This window comes from Pseudorca crassidens, chromosome 18, assembly GCF_039906515.1.
Source record: "Pseudorca crassidens isolate mPseCra1 chromosome 18, mPseCra1.hap1, whole genome shotgun sequence".
NCBI lineage: Eukaryota > Metazoa > Chordata > Mammalia > Artiodactyla > Delphinidae > Pseudorca > Pseudorca crassidens.
Genome location: NC_090313.1, coordinates 62,006,808 through 62,028,920, shown reverse-complemented (window position 1 = coordinate 62,028,920; position 22,113 = coordinate 62,006,808). Strand labels below are relative to the sequence as shown.

At 35.7% G+C, this 22,113-nt stretch overlaps 1 protein-coding gene and 1 long non-coding RNA gene across 6 annotated transcripts in view; one reads left to right on the top strand and one right to left on the bottom strand.

The window, feature by feature from the left end:
• FNDC3A (fibronectin type III domain containing 3A) overlaps positions 1–22,113 on the bottom strand; it is a 162,240-nt gene that overhangs the window by 30,754 nt on the left and 109,373 nt on the right. For all 5 annotated transcript variants that reach the window (XM_067713874.1, XM_067713876.1, XM_067713873.1 and 2 more), the window contains 9 exons: positions 18,389–18,658; positions 17,170–17,228; positions 12,513–12,670; positions 10,502–10,561; positions 9,261–9,399; positions 7,489–7,542; positions 5,305–5,429; positions 4,760–4,934; positions 2,877–2,963 (listed from right to left, as the gene is read on the bottom strand). In XM_067713874.1, the coding sequence (XP_067569975.1) occupies positions 2,877–2,963; positions 4,760–4,934; positions 5,305–5,429; positions 7,489–7,542; positions 9,261–9,399; positions 10,502–10,561; positions 12,513–12,670; positions 17,170–17,228; positions 18,389–18,658 (1,127 nt within the window). The remainder of the gene's footprint in view (positions 1–2,876; positions 2,964–4,759; positions 4,935–5,304; positions 5,430–7,488; positions 7,543–9,260; positions 9,400–10,501; positions 10,562–12,512; positions 12,671–17,169; positions 17,229–18,388; positions 18,659–22,113) is intronic.
• Positions 14,306–21,856, top strand: LOC137211418 (uncharacterized). The gene is made up of 3 exons (XR_010937086.1): positions 14,306–14,374; positions 15,290–15,338; positions 21,724–21,856. It is a non-coding gene; the product is annotated as an uncharacterized lncRNA (long non-coding RNA).

Here is a 22,113-nt window from a genome sequence, read left to right as displayed (position 1 = left end):
AATATTTTTATGCTTTTGCTTAGTATTCTATGATTTCTTTTAGAGTGTTAAGATTTTATTTTGATATGTTTGCTTGAAAGAGGAGACTGCAAATGTCAAGCTAGAAAGGAAGACTCAAACAATAGAAGTAGGATTTAATGATTCAACCCCACCTCAGCTGGCACCCAGTGCATGGCAGATTCAAAATAAATGTTTGAGCTTCTAGAAAACTTCATACAGTCACCATTTTCTATTTCCTAATATTTTTTTCCCTCCTCTAGATCAGTGGTTCTCAAATTTTCACAAGCATCAGAATCACTTGAAGAGCCTACTAAAATATAGATTGCTAGGCCTTACCCCCAGAATTTTTAAATAAATTTAGCAGATTATAAAGACATTAACAACTTCTCTTTTGAAGATCTGCTGGTATGATAATCATTACCTAAAGCAAAAATGCAATCCAACACCATAAGAGGAAAACTAGAATAAATGTACATAATACTTCTTAGGTATTTTATAAATCTTGTCAATAATAAAAACTGTATTTGAAAATTAAAATGACCCAGTGTTATCAGAAGTTTTAAAAATGAAGCTAATATACAAAATAAAGCATGACAAATATAATCATTATGCACTGCATAATCAAATTTCCCATTATCATTAAAATTTTCTTTCATAGGTTCTCAAGGAGTAATAAAAGTTATCTTTTGCTTTTTAATAGTGAGAACAATTTACGATGGCTTTTATCATTTATTTGAAATAAGTTGTTTAAACAAGCAATGGTAGGAAAATTCAAATGTTGAATTTATCAACTAATAAGTATCCTGTTACAGTCTGGGGAAAACCTCTGCATAAAAATGTAGGCTGGCTTATATTAACTGGTATATTAGCTAATTCAAGCACTGTCTACCAAGAAATAGCAATGCATATCACCAACCAAGTCAGAGCTAAAATATATCCTAGAATGGATGAAATACTAGGAAAGATACAGAATTTTCAGGAGTCTCCATAGGAGAAGAATTTTCAAAGCTTGCTACTGCTTCAAGTGAGCAAGACGTAGAGTCTCCAGGCCTCAAGCAAGCAAGAATGACATGAGGTAGGTTGGGTGGAAGCAGCAGCGTCTGCCTAGTAGAAACTTGAGCACCCTGAATAGGACTCTAGGGAAGGATATAAAGGAAAGAGGAGGAGTTTCATCCAATAAGTAAATATTGTGAACATATGTGGGGCAAAGTTTCTCACTGATGATGATGGGAGTTAGAAATAAGGAAAGGGAGAAAATTAGAATTAACCCATGGCACTAGATTAAATGGAGGTTTTTGGTGCAAACTCATGATTTTTAAAAATAGATATTCTAGAAATAAGAATATAAATGTGTTTGTGCATGTAAATTGTGTATGTGTGTGTGTATACACACACACACAAGACAAACACGCATACATCTAGTTCTTAGCCTTGTCCACTGAGAGGATGCCCAGGAGTACCAATACCCTTATAGCATTAAGTATACTTACTACCCAGATCTTGACTTCTAAATACCATTGTCCACTTAAAGGACCCAGGTGCTTTGAGAAATGGCCAATATCAAGGTTGACGAAGAGAAAGTACAAGATGAGAATGAAATACCATGTTCCAGAAAGGGTGGGCTCAAAGAATGATGGGGTGGGGACATGTCAAAAAAATTCAGAAGTCAGCCTGACAAGGGCTCCCAAATCTAAGACAATTTGAACCTCATAACTGATAGCCATAGCAACAAAATATAACCCACTCAGTAAACAGGAATCCATGAGTTCATACTGATATAAATGAGAAAAGAAAGCTTTTCCTTATAGTATAATGCAAATTAATAAATGTAGAAGGAATGATAAAATTAAAAAAATCACCACTTGGCAACCATTAATCATGATTACTGAATAACTGATTCAGGCAAGAATTATCAATGGGTGTTAAAACTAGTGGGTGAAACTTTGATGAGGAACAAGATGTCTACAGAGTATTCACAAAATACTTATTACAAAGAGAAAAAGAACAACTTTACAATGAAGAAACATGGTAGATATCACCTTCATCAAGTAACTACTAGTGACTGGACAATTGAAACTGTGCACCACTAGATAGAGCATTAAAATATCATTACTTTTTTCTGATATACCTGCCAAAAAAGCATATTCTGACTATGTTCAATGATATCCACATTTTTTTTTGACATCCACATTTTAAAAGATGTTTTGTTCACGTTTTGCAAATAAGACTCCTGTAAAACATTGAGACTGTTTTGAATTTAAATAAAGTTTGAGAAGCATTATTATATAGTAAAAGTAAAACTTATTAAAGCTCATTTGAAAAGGCCAAAATATTTAAGATTTAAAACCACAGGGGGCTTCCCTGGTGGCGCAGTGGTTGGGAGTCCGCCTGCCGATGCAAGGGACGCAGGTTTGTGCCCCAGTCCGGGAGGATCCCACATGCCGCGGAGCGGCTGGGCCCGTGAGCCATGGCCGCTGAGCCTGCACGTCCGGAGCCTGTGCTCCATGGCGGGAGAGGCCACGGCGGTGAGAGGCCCGCGTACCGCAATAAATAAATAAATAAATAAATAAAACCACAGGAATGGGCTTCCCTGGTGGTGCAGTGGTTGAGAGTCCGCCTGCCAATGCAGGGGACACGGGTTCGTGCCCCGGTCCGGGAAGATCCCACATGCCGCGGAGCGGCTGGGCCCGTGAGCCATGGCCGCTGAGCCTGCGCGTCCGGGGCCTGTGCACCGCAACGGGAGAGGCCACGACAGTGAGAGGCCCACGTACCGCAAAAAACCCCAAAAAATCCCACAGGAGTGAGGCATGTACCTGCCTTTAAAACAGGAACAATAAGAACAACAAGCAAATCTTTCAAGGGCTTTCAAAGCTTACCTTAAATTTATACTTTGTACTACGTCTGAGATTTTTCACTGTGTAAGCAAGGTCTTCTCCATCATATTTAGGCTTAAAACCATATCCCTGGAAAGGGAAAATAAGTCTTCATTAGAGGTCTAACAGCAGAAATATGGGGAATAAGGAATATGTGAAAAGACTCAGGTCCTCTTCATCTTCTGTTACGTGCAATGTGATTAATGCTTGGGTGAGGGTAATCTTCACCTTGATGCTTCTATCTTGAGTAGACAGATCCAGAAATGCTACTGAACATTTGTAGGAGGATGGGGAAGACCACTTATTCTCAGTAAATACAGTAGCCAAGAGAAGATCTTTGTGTTGAGGGAAAATGAGAGACAATGGTAACATCACCATCAGTAAGCTTATCCCTAGAACTAACAGGAATTTCCCAGACAGATGTTGCAAGAGCTAAACAAAACCATAACTATTTAACATATTTAACTTTCCCTGAACACATAACTGTGTTTAGGTGAATAGATGAATAGTTGGTTGTGCTGGCAGGTTGTGATGTCACTTATGTTTGGCATTATTTAGTTTGGCATTATTTATAGCCCCAGGGACAAGGCTTATACTTTCCCAATGTTATTTTTAAAATTTAAAAAGACTGAGATATAATTCCCAAACCATAAAATTCCCATTTTTAAAGTATAAAGTTCAATGGTTTATAGTATAGTCACAAGCTTGTGAAACCATTGTTTAATTCCTAGTTCCAGAATAAAGCCTGTACTTTACTTTCTGGTTAGCAGTCACTTTCTCTCTTTTCTTATACACCAATATACTTTCTACCTCTATGGATTTGCCTATACCCATAGAAATGGAATCACACGATATGCAGTTTTCTGTGACTGGGTTCTTTATTTAGCATAATGTTTTCAAGGCTCATTCATGTTGTGGCATATGTCAGTACTCCATTCCCTTATGTGGCTGAATGGTATTCTACTGCACGGATATATTACACTTTGTTTATCCATTCATCAGTTGATGGGGACATTTCGGTTATTCCCACGTTTTGGCTATTATGATTAATGCTGCTGTGAACATTGGTGTACAAAGTTTTGTACAAACATGTATTTTCAATTCTTCTGGGTATACACCTAGAATGGACCAAGCTATTTTTTTAATTAATTTTTATTGGAGTATAGTTGCTGTACAACGTTGTGTTAGTTTCTACTGTACAGCAAAATGAATCAGCTATACATATACATATATCCCCTTTTTTGGATTTCCTTCCCATTTAGGTCACCACAGTGCATTAAATGGAGTTCCCTGTGCTATACAGTATGTTCTCATTAGTTGTCTATGGACCAAGCCAGTTTTGACTCATATTGCTTCAAAGTAACTCTGAAAAGCTATGGCACTATATATAACTAGGAGAAGACAGCCTAACTCTTGTTTAGCTCAGGTCTAGCTTACAGGAGATGAGACACTGGTAACTAGATTCAGGCTGCACTATATAGTCTGTGAGGCTCTTCAAAGTTTCTGTGGCACTTGGAGAAGCAATGCATGAACACAGTTGGAGAAGGGAGACATTCTCTTTTCTTATCTTTTAGAGTTGCTTAGTCTAAGGCTGTGGTGATCCTTCCCTCTTTTTATTTTCCCCAAAACACATATACTTAAAGTGTAGTCTGTGTTGTTCCCAGGCATAAAATGTATCCAAACACACATAAAAACCAAAACCCCCTCCAACACATCAAGAAAACAAAAGGCTGAGTTGTCCCTCACTTCCAGTCCCTCCCAAACAGTAACCAACCAAGGTTTCAAAGCATCTGGGAAACGATCTAACTATTGTGGCAGTATTTACTGTATCAGGATTAATGTCACACTGAAATGTTTTAAATACCATATTTAAAATACATACTTACTGAAGTTTCTTCCTCCATCTCTAAAATATAAGAAATTCCTTCATCTGATGGTGTTCCTGAGGGTTTACTCCATTGTAAGGATAACCAAGTAACCCCAGCTTTAATTAATATAGGACTTGCTGGCATAGAAGGGGCACAGCCTGAGGTGTAATATAAGACTTCTTCACTAAAACCACTGTTGAAGCAAATGGTTTTTAAGAAGGAATGAAAAATAGTTATTTTTTATAGCCAAAGAACTCATTTTGATAAGTGACATTTTTGGGGCAAATGATAATTTTGATAACTAATTATAATCCAGTAATATATCTTGGATTTGGTAATATCTTTATGGTAACCAGGTCAGATACCTAAAAGTGAATTAGTATTGTTTTAAAACTGCAGTTTATGTAATTAACAAATTCTCTCATAGCTTTGCTAGGTTAGTAACACATCTTAACTATAGCAACGAAGTGATAACTAAGGCAGAATTTTTAGTGGATAATTTGGACTATGAATAATTTATACAAATGAATAGTCTAAAATATCTACATTAAAATGTATCTTACCTTGGACCATAGTCATTTTTGGCTGATAGTCTAAATTTACAACCCATTGCTGGTGACAGTTTAGTAATTTTAAATTGCTTCTGTAAGCCCGTGTAACACTGACAAAATTCTCCATTTCCTTTTCCCTAAAAGAAACAGTTATTATATATCATTGTACATTACTGTAAGAAGAAATCCACATTAATTCCTAATTGATAGTAACATATTAGCTAGTGTACATTAAAAATCATCTTTGTTACATGCATGTCATGAATCTCAAGAGAAGTCTAAGATAACACATCTTTTATATGATACTCACTGTTCATTAACGCAGAATTCAAAAACTGAAGAGCAGGCATCTTTATAGCTTCTTGAACTAAGCACCCTGTTTCATAGCTGATGCTTAACCTCTGGCTTTTAGTAAAAGAAACTCTTTCCAGGTATGGATCCCACAATCTCTATGGGGGGACTGGCGGCGGTGGAAATAGGTTGATCTTTGATATGCATAACTGGCAGCTTTCCTCAGCCTATGAAAAGTTCTATGCAAACAGTTTCAAGAAAAGGTCCCTACCCATCCCCAAACCACCTAGATAGCTGCTAAACTTCCTTAAAGATTTTGGCACTACTACTGCTTAGATTTAATACTGAAAGAGTATAAACAGAGAGAAAAATCCCATTACAGACATTAAGATGGGAGAGAGAAAAGTCTGCAGTTCAGGACAACTGAAGAGTTTTAGAAATTTAAGATGCTACATAAAATCAACACATTTTTTATTTTCTACCCATTTCTCGTTATTGTGTGGTAGAGGTAAAGGGCGGTTAGGGTGACCTCTGCTTCAAAGAATACCTTTAGTCTGAATCTGGTTGCTTTATTGAACTCTAATTTTAGTTTTAATCATGTTTATAGTTGATTCTATCAAGTTATCTAAATAGAAAATCATGTCATCTCTAAAAAATGATAATCTTGCTCCCCCAGCCCAGCCACCATAGCTCTACCTCTTGTTTTGATTCCAAATCATACTGTATTAGCTGTAACTTCCTGAATAATGTCAAATAAAGGTGGGGAAAACTGGCAACTTTGACTTGTATTTGCTTTGACTAGAAGCGCTTTTATTGTTTAGTGATAGTACTGCACTTAATACAAAACTGTCAAATAAGGAATTACCTTTCTATTCCTAATTTGTTTTGAGTTTTAAATGAGATGGGTGATAAATTTTATCAAATATCTGTCATAATTTATTAAGATGATATGGTTTTTCTTCTCAGTTACTATGATACAGCAATAGACTTCCTAATTCTGAATTCTCTTAGACCTTCTGGAATAAAACTTACTTGGGTTGTGCCTCAATTTGAATTCCCAAATTATCAGTGGAATTTCTTCTACTCCCTCTGGCCCCTCCTCTTAGCTGCAGTGAAGCAGCAGCGCAAAAGAGAACATGATATATATAAATGACAGTAAAACAAAGTACTAAACAATAAAGCCCAGTATGTTTGCTGTGGTAGGCTGAATAACAGCCCCCGAAGTTACCCAGATCCTAATCCCAGGAACCTGTGAATGTTACCTCACATGGTAGCAGGAACTGTACAAATGTGGTTAAGGTAAGGCTCTTGAGATGTGGAGAGATTATCCTGGATTATCTGGGTGGGTCCTAAATGGAATTACAAGTGTCCTTTTTAAGAGGGAAGCAGAGAAGGACTTGAAGACAGAAGAGGAAGGCCATGTGATAATGGCAGCAGGGGGAGAAAAGGCAATCTGATGCGGCCATGAACCAAGTAATGAGCACAGCCTCCAGAGCTGGAAAAGGCAAGGAAATGCGTTCTGCTCTGGAGTCCCTGGAGTAAGCACGGCTGTGGTGACACCTTGATTTTGGCCCAGTGAAAGCTATTTTGGATTTCTGGTTTCGAGAATTATTAAGAGAATAAAAGTGTTGTTTTAAGCCACTCAGTTTGTGGTAATTTGTTAAAGCAGTCACAGTAAATGAACATGCTTGCCTTTAAGGCTGATGTGAAAGAAAATATTCCATCAAGTTAATTAACCAAGTGCTGGCTTTGATGGTGGTTTAGTTGAAAACAATTAGAACACTGGGAAGTCTGGTCAGTAATGGTTTCTAAGAACACCATCAGCTGACTCATAAACAAAAAGGTATTTCTGCCTGAGGATATGCATACATTTTAGCCTAATTTAAAAAGTTTAAATGTACTTACCTCATCCCATTCTAAAATAAAACTTTGGATTTTAGAACCATTGTCACTAGGTGCCTAAAACAAACACCAAAAAACAAACAAAATGAGTACAAATTAGTACTTTTATAAAAGATATTGTGACGATCCAATCTAAGGCATCTATTGTGTGTTGCAGATGTTCTCTGGGATTTAGCCCTGGAAAAATGTGCACAGAGAATACAGAAATACATGCGTATCCTATAATCCTTTTAACTTCAAGAAAATAAAACAAATCAAGATGCTACTCAAATTTTTATGAACACTGAACAATCTCTTTTCTCAAGATCTCTTGACTTTTATAATTTTTAAAAAAAAATTTATCATTTTTGGCTGTGTTGGGTCTTTGTTGCTGTGTGGGCTTTCTCTAGCTGCGGCGAGCGGGGTCTACTCTTTGTTGCCGTGCACGGACTTCTCACTGCGGTGGCTTCTCTTGTTGCAGAGCACAGGCTCTAGGCGTGCAGGCTTCAGTAGTTGCGGCTTGTGAGCTCTAGAGCACAGGCTCAGTACTTGCGGCGCACGGGCTTAGTTGCTCCGCGGCATGTGGGATCTTCCCAGACCAGGGCTCGAACCCATGTCCCCTGCATTGGCAGGCAGATCCTTAACCACTGAGTCAGCAGGGAAGCCCTATAATCCTTTAAAAAAATAAATAAATAAACTGCCTTTTATCAGAAGGTTTTATCAGCTTTAAGCTCCTGGGATAGATCCTGTCATTTTCATTAAAACTCAACTTACAATCTGAAAGTGATATTGTGTAATACACTAAAAAGTGAAAGAACTAGTGTTCTGAAAGGAACTCCAAGAGGGCATACTGTCTGGATCTCTGCTTCTAGACTCCACGTGTCAACCGCCTAAGACTGCTAATTCACCAATCTGTTAATTTTCAGTGGTGAAAATTTCAGCTTTTTTGGTCATTTTTCCCCCAGTATTTAATCACTCTAAAACTAAAGAATTTCACCTTCATTTCAGTACAATGAAGAATTGTTCTTTTCCTCTAGGACTTCCGAATGTGCTTCTGGACATCCATACAGGTGAAATATCTGTTTATAATTATTACTGCCTAGACCCTAATTGCATTTTACAAGGTATTTGTGGTATAGTTTTAACAGTTACTGTATTCCCCCAAATGCAACTACTATGCAAGTTGGGAAAGCTTGTACTTAATTTTATTCAAAAATTTACCAAGACCTAGGTATCATTTCAGAAAATCATGTCACCAATGACAATGATGTCTGTGGTGTGTGAATAACCAATTCTATCTAGTGTCTTTCCATTTCATTACATCTTCTTGTGTAGCTGGGCACAAATATTTATATATCAAAAATATATTATTCTATTAAAAATAATTTTATTCCTCCTTTAAGACATATTAATATTTTAAAAACTATGAGTCTAGTTATTATGAATCTCATTTTAGGATAAAATTCAGGATATAAAGGTGTCATTACAGAGTATTATAGAAAGTAGTAATGAGCCTGAGAATTACACATTGCAGTGTCATCACAAATTCACTATAAGGGCTGCTAATTATAAATCAATCTTTTCTGCTATACATCAGTAAGAAAAACTGATGAGTGTTAATAACACTAATAAGAGTGTTATTTTATAAGGAACAAATGCCTATTTAATACATGTGAAGAGCAAGAGCAATTTAGCTTAAACCTTTTTGTCTCCAAAAACAAATGAAGTTTAATACTACAGAAGAAAAAAAAGGAAAACAAATGTCCAGTTGGAAATACTCTAGAGAATATTCTTACCTTCCATTGCAAAGTGAGTGAATTTTTGGTCCGATTGGCTATCCTTGGTGGATTAGGTATGTCAGGTTCACAGCTCAAGGTGGTAAAGGTTTCAGCTTCGGAAGGAGTTCCCTTTATAGAATTGTGTTCTGCCTGGACTCTAAGGTGATAGAATAAATTGTTTTAACCTGCAGATAGAATCACTGTATCCTCCCATTCTATAGCATCACCTTTAAGTACGGGCAAGTCAGTAAGATGCCCTCTAAATGTTCTATTGAGAAAATATGCATATCAGAAATAAAGGGTGACCCTTAAAAGAAAGAAAAATAGAATAGGCCAGGGGCTTTCATATTTTTCTGACTGCCGAAAGTAAGAATACATTTTAAACTGTGACTGTGTCTCTGAGATATGCATTTATACACACACACACACACACACACACATACACGCATGCATGCACAAGTACCCTGAAACAATATCCTTAACTAGGGTAATATACTGATACTTTCTATTCCATTTGATATTTAACTTTAAAAATTCTGAATATAACCCACAAAATTAATTTTATGATTCAATAATGGTTGCAATCCACAGTTTGAAAAATATTAGGTTGGATGATACTTTGGGTTTATCCATAGGATGTATAATTGAAGACTTAATTTAATAGTTTAATAGGAATAATCCCAACTACAAGTGTTATTTTTAAAAAGAGGTGACTGACTAAATCGTTATACTGAGTCCCAGCTGGGGAGACCCTAGAGTCTATAAAATAATTTCGGTAAATTATAAAAGAAGAACGGTGCAGAACAAAACAGTAGTATCTAAGTTATCCTAATTAAATGTTATGAAATTCTCAGAGTTTTAATATCCCAAACTTGTACAAAATAGGACGGAGTAAAAATACGTAAGTAGCAAATATTATTTATGATTCTGTTTTGTAAAAGTTTCAAAAGCTGGGACAATTTTCCAGTGCTGAATTAGATATTACAGCTATATTATACATATTATCTGTATATTCATTCTAATCCCTAGGTCCTACAAACAGGGTGATTTACCACTTCATTATAACATTTGAGTTAAATGTTTTTGTTTTTTTTGGAAAGTGTTGATGATTATACCACAAGAAAAATCAAAGTCCACAAAACCCATGTTTTTAATCCAAAATTAATATTTAAATTATATTCTAGACTTTTAAGGAAATCATTAAAAACAAACAAACCCTATGCTATATCATATAAAAGCAACATATAGGAATTCCTTACTTTGCATGGTAATCTGTAGCTGGTTTGAGATCATTTAAAGTGACACTGGTTTCTTCTCCTCTGGGGGAAAAAAAGGCAACATTTCGTTGTATGATAAAGCATTCCAGAGGATATGTATTATGTACACTACAGTTTGTGGTACTTTATGAAATTATACTGCTTCTTACTTTTCCAACTGTAACCACATTCAGATTGCACTAATATGCAATTTGTGTAATTAAGATATATGCCGAACTTAAGCATGTACCTGAATACCACTTTAAAACAAAAAGGTATGCTAAGCAAATCAATTGTGTAAGCCAGACTTTTTTTCCCCCCCCTGTGGAGTTAGGGAAGATACTTAGCTTACTGAAGAAACAGAACCATTTTCAATTATTTAAAAATCCACTGGTATATAATTAGAATGCTAAATAACACATGTACTACTGAAATCAAACCTACCAAATTTCTACAAGGAGTCTGCCACTACTGGATTTTATTTAAAATATAACATGGAACTTTATTTAAAATGTTACAGTTTAATGAGTAGATAAAAAAAAACTGAATCATAATTTAAGGTAAAGCATTTTTTATGGCCACTATTAAATTTTCAAATATAATGGCACATATTTTCTTAAATAATCATTTGATACAACTATTATTTGGGTATGTAGCCAACAAACTAGCCTGTTTTCTCTTCCTTTTCTTTTAAATCACTGTTCTCTGTTTCATTTCCTTCAGTTAAGTTTCTCTCTTTCCACTTTATGGACTTCTTCCTCCAACCTCCCACCTCCCTCCCACTTTCCTTCCACAGCTATCCTGTTTCTCAAATCAAAGCCAGTGAATCGTATGAGAAAGGAAACATGTCTCACTGATAGAAGTACACCTTAATGAATCAAGCAGTTGTAGTAGCAGCCTCAGAAAGAGACCTTAATTGGTGCAGGGTAAAAAAGGTGACTAAGGTTGACTAATGTCCCTCTTGTGCTCTCTGGTCAGGCTGCAAATGGAGATAAATCCTTCCTCTTAGAAAGCAGCCATATCAAACTAGAACAGCCATTAACACAAAAAGAAACCTTTACGTTGATGCTCCTTTACCCTCTGTTTACCTCTTAGGTAGGTTTTGTCTCTTTTAAGAAAAAGAAATAGAATAAACACAAGGAAGTCTCAAAAGAGAGAAGGAGATAGGACATTTTTATAACCTTATGTTGCTAGATGACAGTCACTGGAGCAGTTTCTCTTTCCTTTCTTCCCCACACTAGCTATTTTTTTGAAAAAAGATACCAAGAAGGCTGATGTATCCAGTGTTGTGTGTTAATAATGATCATTCAAATGGCTAACCACATCCTTTACAATCTTCCTGGTGGTGAAATTTTAACTAGTAATCGACTTTACTCTTTTTCATCAGAATAAGCAATTTCTATATGAATAAGAAGAGAAAAATAATTTATTTTACAACCATCAATCATAAATGTCACAATTTTAGCCACTGATACTTCCTAAGGCTTCTTGGTATATAATATGCTTTAGAACCAAGAAAAGAGAACTATGATTTTTTCAAAGTATGATTATTAACATACCAACACACAAATGAGGAACAATGGCACTAAATTCATTTTACAATGGGATATGAGCTTGTACATATAAGAATTAAATCCAACTCCCTAGAGGAGCAATATCACATTGCATGAGTTCACAGTGTAAGAGTTCTCCATTTCAGGTCCTGGCTTCTACATACTACAATTTATATTTATGTCTCAGGAATACGTGAATAGTGAAATATCTATTAGGGAGCCTACTGAAAAATAAAAAAGCTGAATGTGGGCAATGAAAGTGATTATTCCAAGGGAGTGTAGACAGAAATGTGAACCAGCCAGCATTTGGACTATTTACATTGAAATTACTATCACTGGTCAACTTATAGAGTCAAAATAAAAGCATGAAGAGGGAAAATAGCACAGAATTAGTTTTAAGCTGTTTTTGATAAACCATTAACTTATATAATGGCAGGGAGTAAAACGTAACAAATACCTACGCATATACACTTTTATATTTCCCATCTTTTCCAGTACTTGAGACCAGAATTTCATAACCATAGAGCTCTGGTACAGTAGTCTCATCTGTTTCGCCATTAATGAGGCTGGAAGGAGGTGACCAGGTAAGTACTACTGTCCTTGCCTGGATGTCTGAGGCCTGCAAAAACATAATATTTGAAAGCTCTCTGAAACAACTGTAATGTGTACAACAAACAGTAAAAAAAATCTAATGGGGTTTCAAGCTTAAATAAAATATATCTACTTACATAAAATGGCTCACAAATAGAAACCTGTCCTTTTGTAGATGAGATACAATTTGCTGTGCAAGGGCAGATAGGTTCAACAAAGGTTTAAAGACCATTTGGGGCTGTCTAAAACTATTAGTGTAAACATCATATACAGTCAAAAGAAGGGCAGAAAAAACCCACTTGTAACATGCTTGAAAGGGTTCCATTTCCTCACTTTAGAAAGTGTCTAACAATAAGAAAAAGGCCAAAGCCTCAACAGAAAAATGAGCAAAGGACATGGACTGTCCAAAGAAATATAACTGAATAATATTTAAAATAAAAAGATATAAAATATATCTAACTACATTCATAATTAAATAAATGTAAATTAAAACAAGATACTACTTTTCATCCACTGGGTTAGGGAAGATTAAAATTAATTAATGGATGAAATACTGGATTAATATATCTAGTGTGGTGAGGGTCTGGAGAAATGGGTGGTCTCTTAAATGAGGATAGGCGTATAGATTGGTACAATCCCTATGTAGAGCTACTTGGGAACCATTATAAAAATTTAAAGTGTGTTTACTTTTTGATTCAGGAATTCTACTTCCAGGAATTTTTTTTCATGATAATATTCCGTAAACTTACATAAGTACATAAATATACACCCTTAAGAATACTCGTCGCAGCACTCTTAATAGTGGCAAGAAACTGGAAATTGGTATAGCTTCTTAACATATTACTATGCAGGTGTTCAAATAATGAGGTAGACATGTACGTGCTGACATTTAAAGAGATCTCAATATACTGGTGCTATGTAATAGAGGAAAAACGGAAGCTGCAAAGCAATATATATGCTATGATTTCAGCTGTGTTAAAGAAATTAAAAAATGCATACAAATATCTGAAAATGTACTGTAAAAATGTACTAATCCTTACCTTTGGGGATTTTGTGAGTATGTGTGGTGGGATGAAGAGAGATATGAGAGAAAAACAGGAGGTCTTAATAGCATTTTTACATTTTGGATTACTTTTATAAAAAAAGTCTAATAAAGAGAAAAAAAAGTCTAGGGATTTGATTTAAACTAAAGATTGGTAAGAAAGGTATCAGATTATATCAATACCCAGACATTAATGTAAAAGCTTGCTTTAAAATTATCTACATTTAATGACTATCTTAGTCAAAGACAATAAAACAAACAAACAAAACAAAACCACTAACTACTAGGATGAAGCCCCTATCTTGAATTAGGCAGAATAAACAGTCTATACACAAGCATAACTTTCTCTCCTTGTCAAAGCTCTCAAAGCTTGAATAAGTTTAGAAGACTGTTACTGTATTTATTTTGCTTCTGCTGAGTCACAGGAAATGTAATATTTAATGTCATGCTGTCTTTAAAAAGTCTCAGTACAGTACTATGTTGCATTTACAATGGACTTAAAAGTGATTCCTTGTTTTAACCAGTGTCCATCTGGCTATTAATCTGTAACTGTGTAAGGTTTTCTTTCCTTTTTAAACAAACATACTGCTAACATACATATATCTGTACCCTTTAGAGTTTCTTGATTTTATGGGATGATCATAACTGTGTTAAAACTGTGAGAACAGGGAAGTGAACAGTATTCTGAAGGTAGGTAAGTTAATAGCATTAACTGGCATCTACATTATAAAGCTTATTAGGCTTTGTGGGTACTGATTACATCATCAGAAGTATAGGCAATAGAGAAAAGACTAAGCAGGGAGACAGAAGACTTGTCACTAATTTGCTTGGTGATACTAAACTCTCAACCTTTTAGGTTCCAGGTGTCATCTATACAAATGAGTGAAATGATCTGTTTACCTTAATTAATCAAATACAGTATATTTAAAATGGCTTTTTTTGGGGAATAAATCTAGATTTACAGAAAAGTTGGGAAGATAGTATAGATACAGAGTTCTGTATACTTTCTACCCAGCTTCCTCTAATGTTAACATTTTATATAATGATGTATTTCTGTCAAAACTAAGAAATTAACACTGGTAGAATACTATCAATTAAAATTTAAACTAAATAGACTTTTCCAGGATACTATGTTGAATTTACCAAGTATAGCTTAAAAAAAAAAATTAGACACACTGCTAGACAATCTATTTTTACAGAATAACTCTTGGTCCCAACTCATTCTTTAAAAAAGATATTTTATTACTTGCATATAAATGTTAAGGCACAAAATATTACACTAGGGTTGCTGCGGAAAACTTCATGAGAAGTGAATTTTGAATAGAATTTTAAAGGATTTGGGATGGGATATAATTTCGGTAGAAAAGAAATGGGTAAGCTGCTGGAACATGTGTGAGTGTGTATTTTTAAAGGTTACCTAGTAATTTCATGTTCATGAAAACCATAGACTAAGGGGGAGAGAGAGAGAGAGAGATAGTGGGCCATTAAAAGGATGATAGGAGAACAAGGAAATGATCAGCAATGTCAAACACTGGAGAGAGATCAAGGAGAATGAATGTAGTCTGAAAAATGCCTAAAAATGCTGTTTTCTGGTGCTGGTTTCAGAAGGATGTAACCAGTTGTAAAGAAGAAAGAGAAGTGGACTGCCATTAAGGTACTGTGAAATTCCTGTGTAAAGATGAGTGTGTGTGTGTGTGTGTGTGTGTGTGTCCAGGAAAAAGTAGATCCTAGAAATTTATAGCGAAAAAAAGGATAAAGCTTGCAATTCAGTTTGGCATGGGGAAAATTAAAGGTAAAGAAGAAATCTAAGATAATACTGATACTGTGAGCCAGAGAAATCTGGATGAGTAAGTGTTCATTGATGGAAATACTGAAATTAGAAAACTAAAGGGATCTAATCCAATTTTATTTTAGAGGAACAATGGAGAAGAGAAAATAGTTTAGGAAAAATGATGAAGAATTTGGTTTTCTAGATGAAGTTCTAGTTGTTGGCAAAACATACAAACTTGGGTATTCTTTAGGATGCTTCAGGAAATGTGGTTCTAGAGAAAGAGGTGAATAATGAGGGTTAAAAATACAGATACAGAAATCATCTGAAATATGTCTTCTATTTGTATGCTACTTTAGAAGTAAAATTTCCTTTTATATCCACCTCACTTGATCCTTATAATTATGCGCTAAAGCAGGCAAAACAGACATAACTATCTTCATTTCATAGATGAAACACATTCAGAAAGGTTAAGTGACTTGTCACTCAACTAGTGACTAGGGCCTGAATAATTCAGTTCTTTTTTTGCTACACAATGCTTCCATTTTTTATTTTAAAAAATTAAAAAAAATTGTTTTATCTTTTGGCCATGCCACATGGCATGCAGGATTTTAGTTCCCCAACCAGGGATCGAACGCACACTCCCTGCAGTGCAAGTGTGGAGTCTTAACCACTGGACTGCCAGGGAAGTCCCCACAATCCTTCCATTCTGAATCCACTTCTAGACAGTAGCTGAAAATAGACATGACCGTGTAAAAATACGTGTGAGTACTGACAAAGACTAAATGGTAGTAGGCAAACATGAAAATAGAAGTGGTTGAATTATGTACAGTATGTTTTAACTTTTGAGGAAGCTTGTGGTCTTTGTTGGGTAGTGATCAAAACCATTCTTGAAAAAAAGCTGTTCGAGCCCTGGTCCGGGAAGATCCCACATGCTGTGGAGCAACTAAGCCCTGTGCGCCACAACTACTGAGCCCACGAGCCACAACTACTGAAGCCCGCGCACCTAGAGCCTGTGCTCTGCAACAAGAGAAGCCACTGCAACGAGAAGCCTGCACGCCACAACAAAGAGTAGCCCCCACTCGCTGCACCTAGAGAAAGCCCTCGTGCAGCAACGAAGACCCAACGCCGCCAAAAATAAATAAATACATTTATTAAAAAAAAATTCCGTTTGTACAAGCACTTTAATCTTTTTTCTTATCTGATGGAAATATTTTTTCTATTAGAATGATAGCCTTTATTTAGGCTATTCTAAAAATATGCAGATGTAGCCAGTTTTGCTGTCATACCTTTTTCTGATTTTCTGATTTCTTCTATTACATCTACACAAAAAAAGGACTGGGGAATATTAACTTTCTTCTATGGTTTGATTTTAACTCTTTTTGTATATGGAGTTAATTGGCTATATTTAATTTGGAAATAATATAAATGGGTTTTTAAAAAAATGATAATCAGTTGTACCTACACTCCTTATTAGATCTTTGCTTGGTCCAGTCATTTCCAATGTCATTGAGCATATATTAAAACCTCGTTTAAAAATTCTTGGTTGAGTATTCTGCTGCACTGATTAACCTATCTCACCTTATGTCAGATCTGTACTGATCCACTACTGACCCATTCCTTACATATAGTTAAGTTTTAAACAAGGCCTGAATATACCAAAATCCTATATGAATATACTAAATATAAATGTCAAGAAAATACATAAGATACTTACCACTGGTTTGACAATGTTGGAAAGAAGTGCTTCAAAAGCTTTAGTTTCTTCATCTTTTTCTTAAAAACAAAACAAAACAAAACAAAAAATGAACCTAAATGCAATCATCCTACTCCCTTCCCAATATGTCTTCTAAAACATATACCAAGTGGTTGGTATTTGAGTTTTATTGTCTGGTTTTTACCTCTTAGTTCATATTCAGCAGCTTGTGGCTCTTTAGAGTTCTTCTGCCTCAGTTTCTATGTCTGCTTTAACCATGATTACTAATTATAATACCACTATATACATCTGAACTAGTCAATAAGTTTTACGGAAAGTATATTTTTATACTTTACTTAAAAAAAAAAAGTAAAGAATATTCTCTCTCTGGAAAGTCCTTATTTGCCAATCTCATACCTCTTAATAACAAGTTAACTAAGTATTTGTTTCATGACATGCCTTAACTGTGGTTCCCAAAATAGGACTATAATTGACTTGACCATAACTTATAGCCACCACTGATGTATCTGAAACTTTAGCTTAACTCTTCTGAAACATCAGTGCTGAAAAGAATGATCAGAAGGTCTCAAAAATATGGGAGAACATTTTGATAAACGTTAATAGGCAAGCCAAGAGGCTGTTAAAGCATTAAATTTGTTGATGGGGAATGGAAATTTTAAAGAAAAGGAAGTAATGCTCAGAGTTCATATGGTGAAAGTCACAGGTTGAAGGAAGGATCCAAGGGAAACATGGGGATTTTGAAACAAAAGAACTTTTGAAGAAAGAAACGGACAATACTCTATCCTAACTACAGAGTATATAAATAGATTGGTGAATGACAGAACTAGTTGCTATCAAGGACTTGTGTATAAAGAAGCTGGGAGGATTAAAGAGTTTTGATAAAAATCAGCATAGCCTTATCTAGGTCCAGAAAGAAAGAAAGAAGAAGGAAAGGAATCTGGATGAACTTTGAGTTTTCCTATCAAAGAGAAATTTCTCTTGGTTAGTAAAGTTTAGATATAGGTGAAATTATTAATTGAGCTTTCCCAAAATGTAAAAAGAAATACCCTAGTAACAATTTAGGTTCTAAAACTTTCCTGTCACATTTAAGAAGTGTTAGGCTATTAATCGACAGTTTATGTGAGGCATGATGAAATGACTGAAAGGTTAGAATATACTTTTAGTAGGTTAAATGATGATAAAAAGTACAATTAGAATATATTGTATTTTAAATAGTTACCTTCTATTTCTGTATCAATTTGTGCACCACCTTTCCCCCTTCCTGACTTGTTCTTTGCTGATCCTATGTTTACACCACTAGCATTCTGCCCTTTCATAAGCCCATTATGTTCATTTATGGGAGAAGGGCATTTCTGGGGTGATGATGGTGGACTGTTCATTTTATCCTTCTGTGTTCCTTGGCGATCCTTTAATTTCTTCTGCAAACGTTCATATGTCTTACTAGATCTTTCATCTCTAAAGTTGGACCTTCCATGTGTAGAGTGGGCATCTGAGAAGAAATAAAAAATAAGACATTTAAAAAGGTCACTGTCTCCAAACCCATTTATGGCATGAGAAAAGAACAGGAAATAAATCTATCTATATTATATAAAACTTATGTATTATAAAATATTTCAAAGAATAATCTTGCATAACAAAGCTATTTCTGTGTCTCCACCAACTGAGAGAACCAAGCTTTGTGACTTGATTATAACTGTAATCTTATAGACACTTCTTTCCTTCCTCCTTTCTCAACTATTAATCTCCATAGAAACAGCTTGCTGGTATGCTGTGACTATTACAGGTGAGGAATAAGAGCTGAACTGAGCTGTGTACAGTTCTTCTTTTACTCTTTTGTAGCCATTACTTTCAGCATCTCTTTCAACTTCAAACATATCAACTAGGAAACAGAAAATCTCCACCTACCTAAATTCCCTTATGACTCAAAAAAAGCAAATCATCACTAAAAAAATAAGGTTTTAAGAGTCAGCAAAAAGAAGTGAGTGGGACTGTTAACTAATAACAGAATCTAGGTACAGAGTATTACATTTTCAGATGCTGTAAACTCAGGGCTGAGACTTAGAATGTATTCATTCTAATAAGTCATAGAGCAACATAATATAAATCAATACCCTCATGAATATTGTTAAATCAGTTGTCCTCAGAGTTCATTTTCATTGTAAATTTAAAATCTGTAGTGAGGAAAATATTTTTCAAAGGAAAAGTCTCAAAAATCTCAGTAAAGTTTTAATTTATCAGTGATTTAAGAAAATTAGTATAATATTCTTGAATACTGTAAGGATATGCACAATATTAAAATAAAACCCCAGGAATTTGGATATATACAAGTAAAAGAGTAAGTTTAGAGCCTTACTTCATATTATACACAAAAATTAACTCAAAATGAATCAAAGACCTAAATGTAGGAGCTAAAACTATAAAACTTATGGAAGGAAACAAGCACATATCTGCACAACTTTGGATTTGATAATAATTTCTTAGATATGACACCAAAAATACAAAGCAATCAAAGAGAAAATAAGGTGGACTTCATTAAAAACTTTTCTGCATCAAAGGATACCATCAAAAAAGTAAAGAGACAACATGGGAGAAAATATCTGCAAATCATATATCTGATAAGAGACTTGTATCCAAAATACATAAAAACATTTACAACTCAACAAAAAGATAAATAACCCAATTAAAAAGAGGTGAAGGGGCTTCCCTGGTGGCGCAGTGGTTGAAAGTCCGCCTGCCAATGCAGGGGACACGGGTTCGTGCCCCGGTCCGGGAAGATCACACGTGCCGCGGAGCGGCTGGGCCCGTGAGCCTTGGCCGCTGAGCCTGTGCATCCGGAGCCTGTGCTCCGCAACGGGAGAGGCCACAACAGTGAGAGGCCCGCGTACCGCAAAAAAAAGATAAATAAAATAAAATAAAATTAAGTTCATTGGACCACTGCATGAGCCTCACCTGGAAATTTGTTAGAAATGCAGAAAACCAAACCACACTCAGACCTATGGAATTAATATGCATTACTTGGGCAACAGAAATAAGTTTGAAAAAAATGTAATATATTACATAATATATATAATACATCTACTACTTACAGGTTGTGCTACACAATTTAAATTTTGTATTTAGAGTTATTTCTTCTACAGATTTACTAAGCATAAATGACAGGTACTGATTAAATGCAAGGAAAACAGTGATGAATAAAACAGATTCAGTTCTTAGGTGGTTTACAGTTAAATAAGGGAGAAAGACATCCAAGAAAAGAACAAAAAAATCAAATTGTGTTAAGTTCTGTGAAAGAAACAAAAGGTTTCAGTGCTGGAGACTGATAAGGATAGGTTAGGGAAGATCTCTCTGAAAGCTGAAATCTAAAGAAAAAAAAATAAATAAAGAAGCCTTGCATGGAAAAGGGGGAAGAGCACTTCTGGTAGAGAGAACACCATTTGCAGAAGCATTGAGGCAAGAAAGAGCTTGGTTCTGAAAAACTGGAGGTGGGGCACATGCATGGGAAAAAGTGGGACAAGGCAGGATCTTGTCCAGGGCAGCCGTTTGCAACCAGCGTCAATCCTGGCCCCCAGGAGTCATCTGGAAAGTCTGGAGATATTTTTAGTTGTCACAATCGAGTCAGGGTGAGGGCTGGAGGTGTGTGCTACTGGCATCTAGTGGGTAGAGGGCAGGGATTCTTCTAAATATCCTATAATGCACAGTTCTGTCCTCCACAATAAAGACATCCTTCCTCAAAGGTCTAGAGTGCCGAGGTTGAGAAATCCTGGTCCAGGAGAAGGGTTTAGGATTTTATTCTAAGTGCAATGGAAAGTCACTGAAATCCATTAAACAGAAGAATGGTCTGATTTATATTTTAAAATGATTACTCTGGCTGAGCCTGGATGGTTGGGGGCGGCAAGAATGACAGCAGAAAACCAACTGGAAGGCTGTTGTTGCAGCTGTCCTGACAAGAGCTGATGGTGGACTAGAACTGAGGAGCAGTGGAGAAAAAGTAGATTCATTTGGGAAACTTCTGAAAGTAGATGCCAGTTGAAGTGGGGGTTGAAAGAGGAGGAATCAAATGTGGCCACATCTGGTTTTCCCTTGAGCAAACTGAGTGGACAGTGGTACCATCTATCGGGATGAAGATGGCAGAGAAAAGCAGGTTCCATCATTGAGATTTATGTTTTAAAATGCTATAACTGAGATGTATGAGACAATTTAAGTGGAGTTATCAAGAAGGCATTTACGGGAGTTCCCTGGTGGCCTAGTGGTTAGGATTCCGGGCTTTCGCTGCTGTGGCCCAGGGTTCAATCCCTGGTTGGGGAACTGAGATCTCGTAAGCCACATGGTGCGGCCAAAAAAAAAAAAGGCAGTTAGAAATAAAAGTCTGTGACTCAGAGGAGAGGTTTTGACTGAAGATACAAATTTAAGAACTGTCAGTATATAGACGGTATTTAAAGCCATAGGAAAGAATAAGATTATTATTTTGTGTGTGTGTGGTTGTCTGTCCTTCCCAAAATTTAAACCCCCTGAGGGCAGATGTTATGTCTTACTGTTTTTTTCCGTATCTTACAGAACCTAGCAACTTTGGTTAGTGGCATCAGAGGCTTCAGGTTTTAACAGCAGCATGATTATTCCTGGCTAAAAAATTTCCTCAGAGCCTAGAGAGCAGCAGGACAAAGAAGACCTCTTGTTTGAATGTGTCCCCAAATAAATACTGCTGCATGACAGAAGTTACTTCCCCTCTTTGATTTTCTGTTTACTCATCTGCCTTGAAAGGTGATTATGAGGATGAAACATTTAACATAGTGTTTTTTTGTTTTGTTTTTAAATTTTTACTGGAGTAGAGCTGATTTACAATGTTGTGTTAGTTTCAGGTGTACAGCAAAGTGAATCAGTTATACATATACATGTATCCACTCTTTTTTAGAATCTTTTCCCATATAGGTCATTACAGAGTATTGA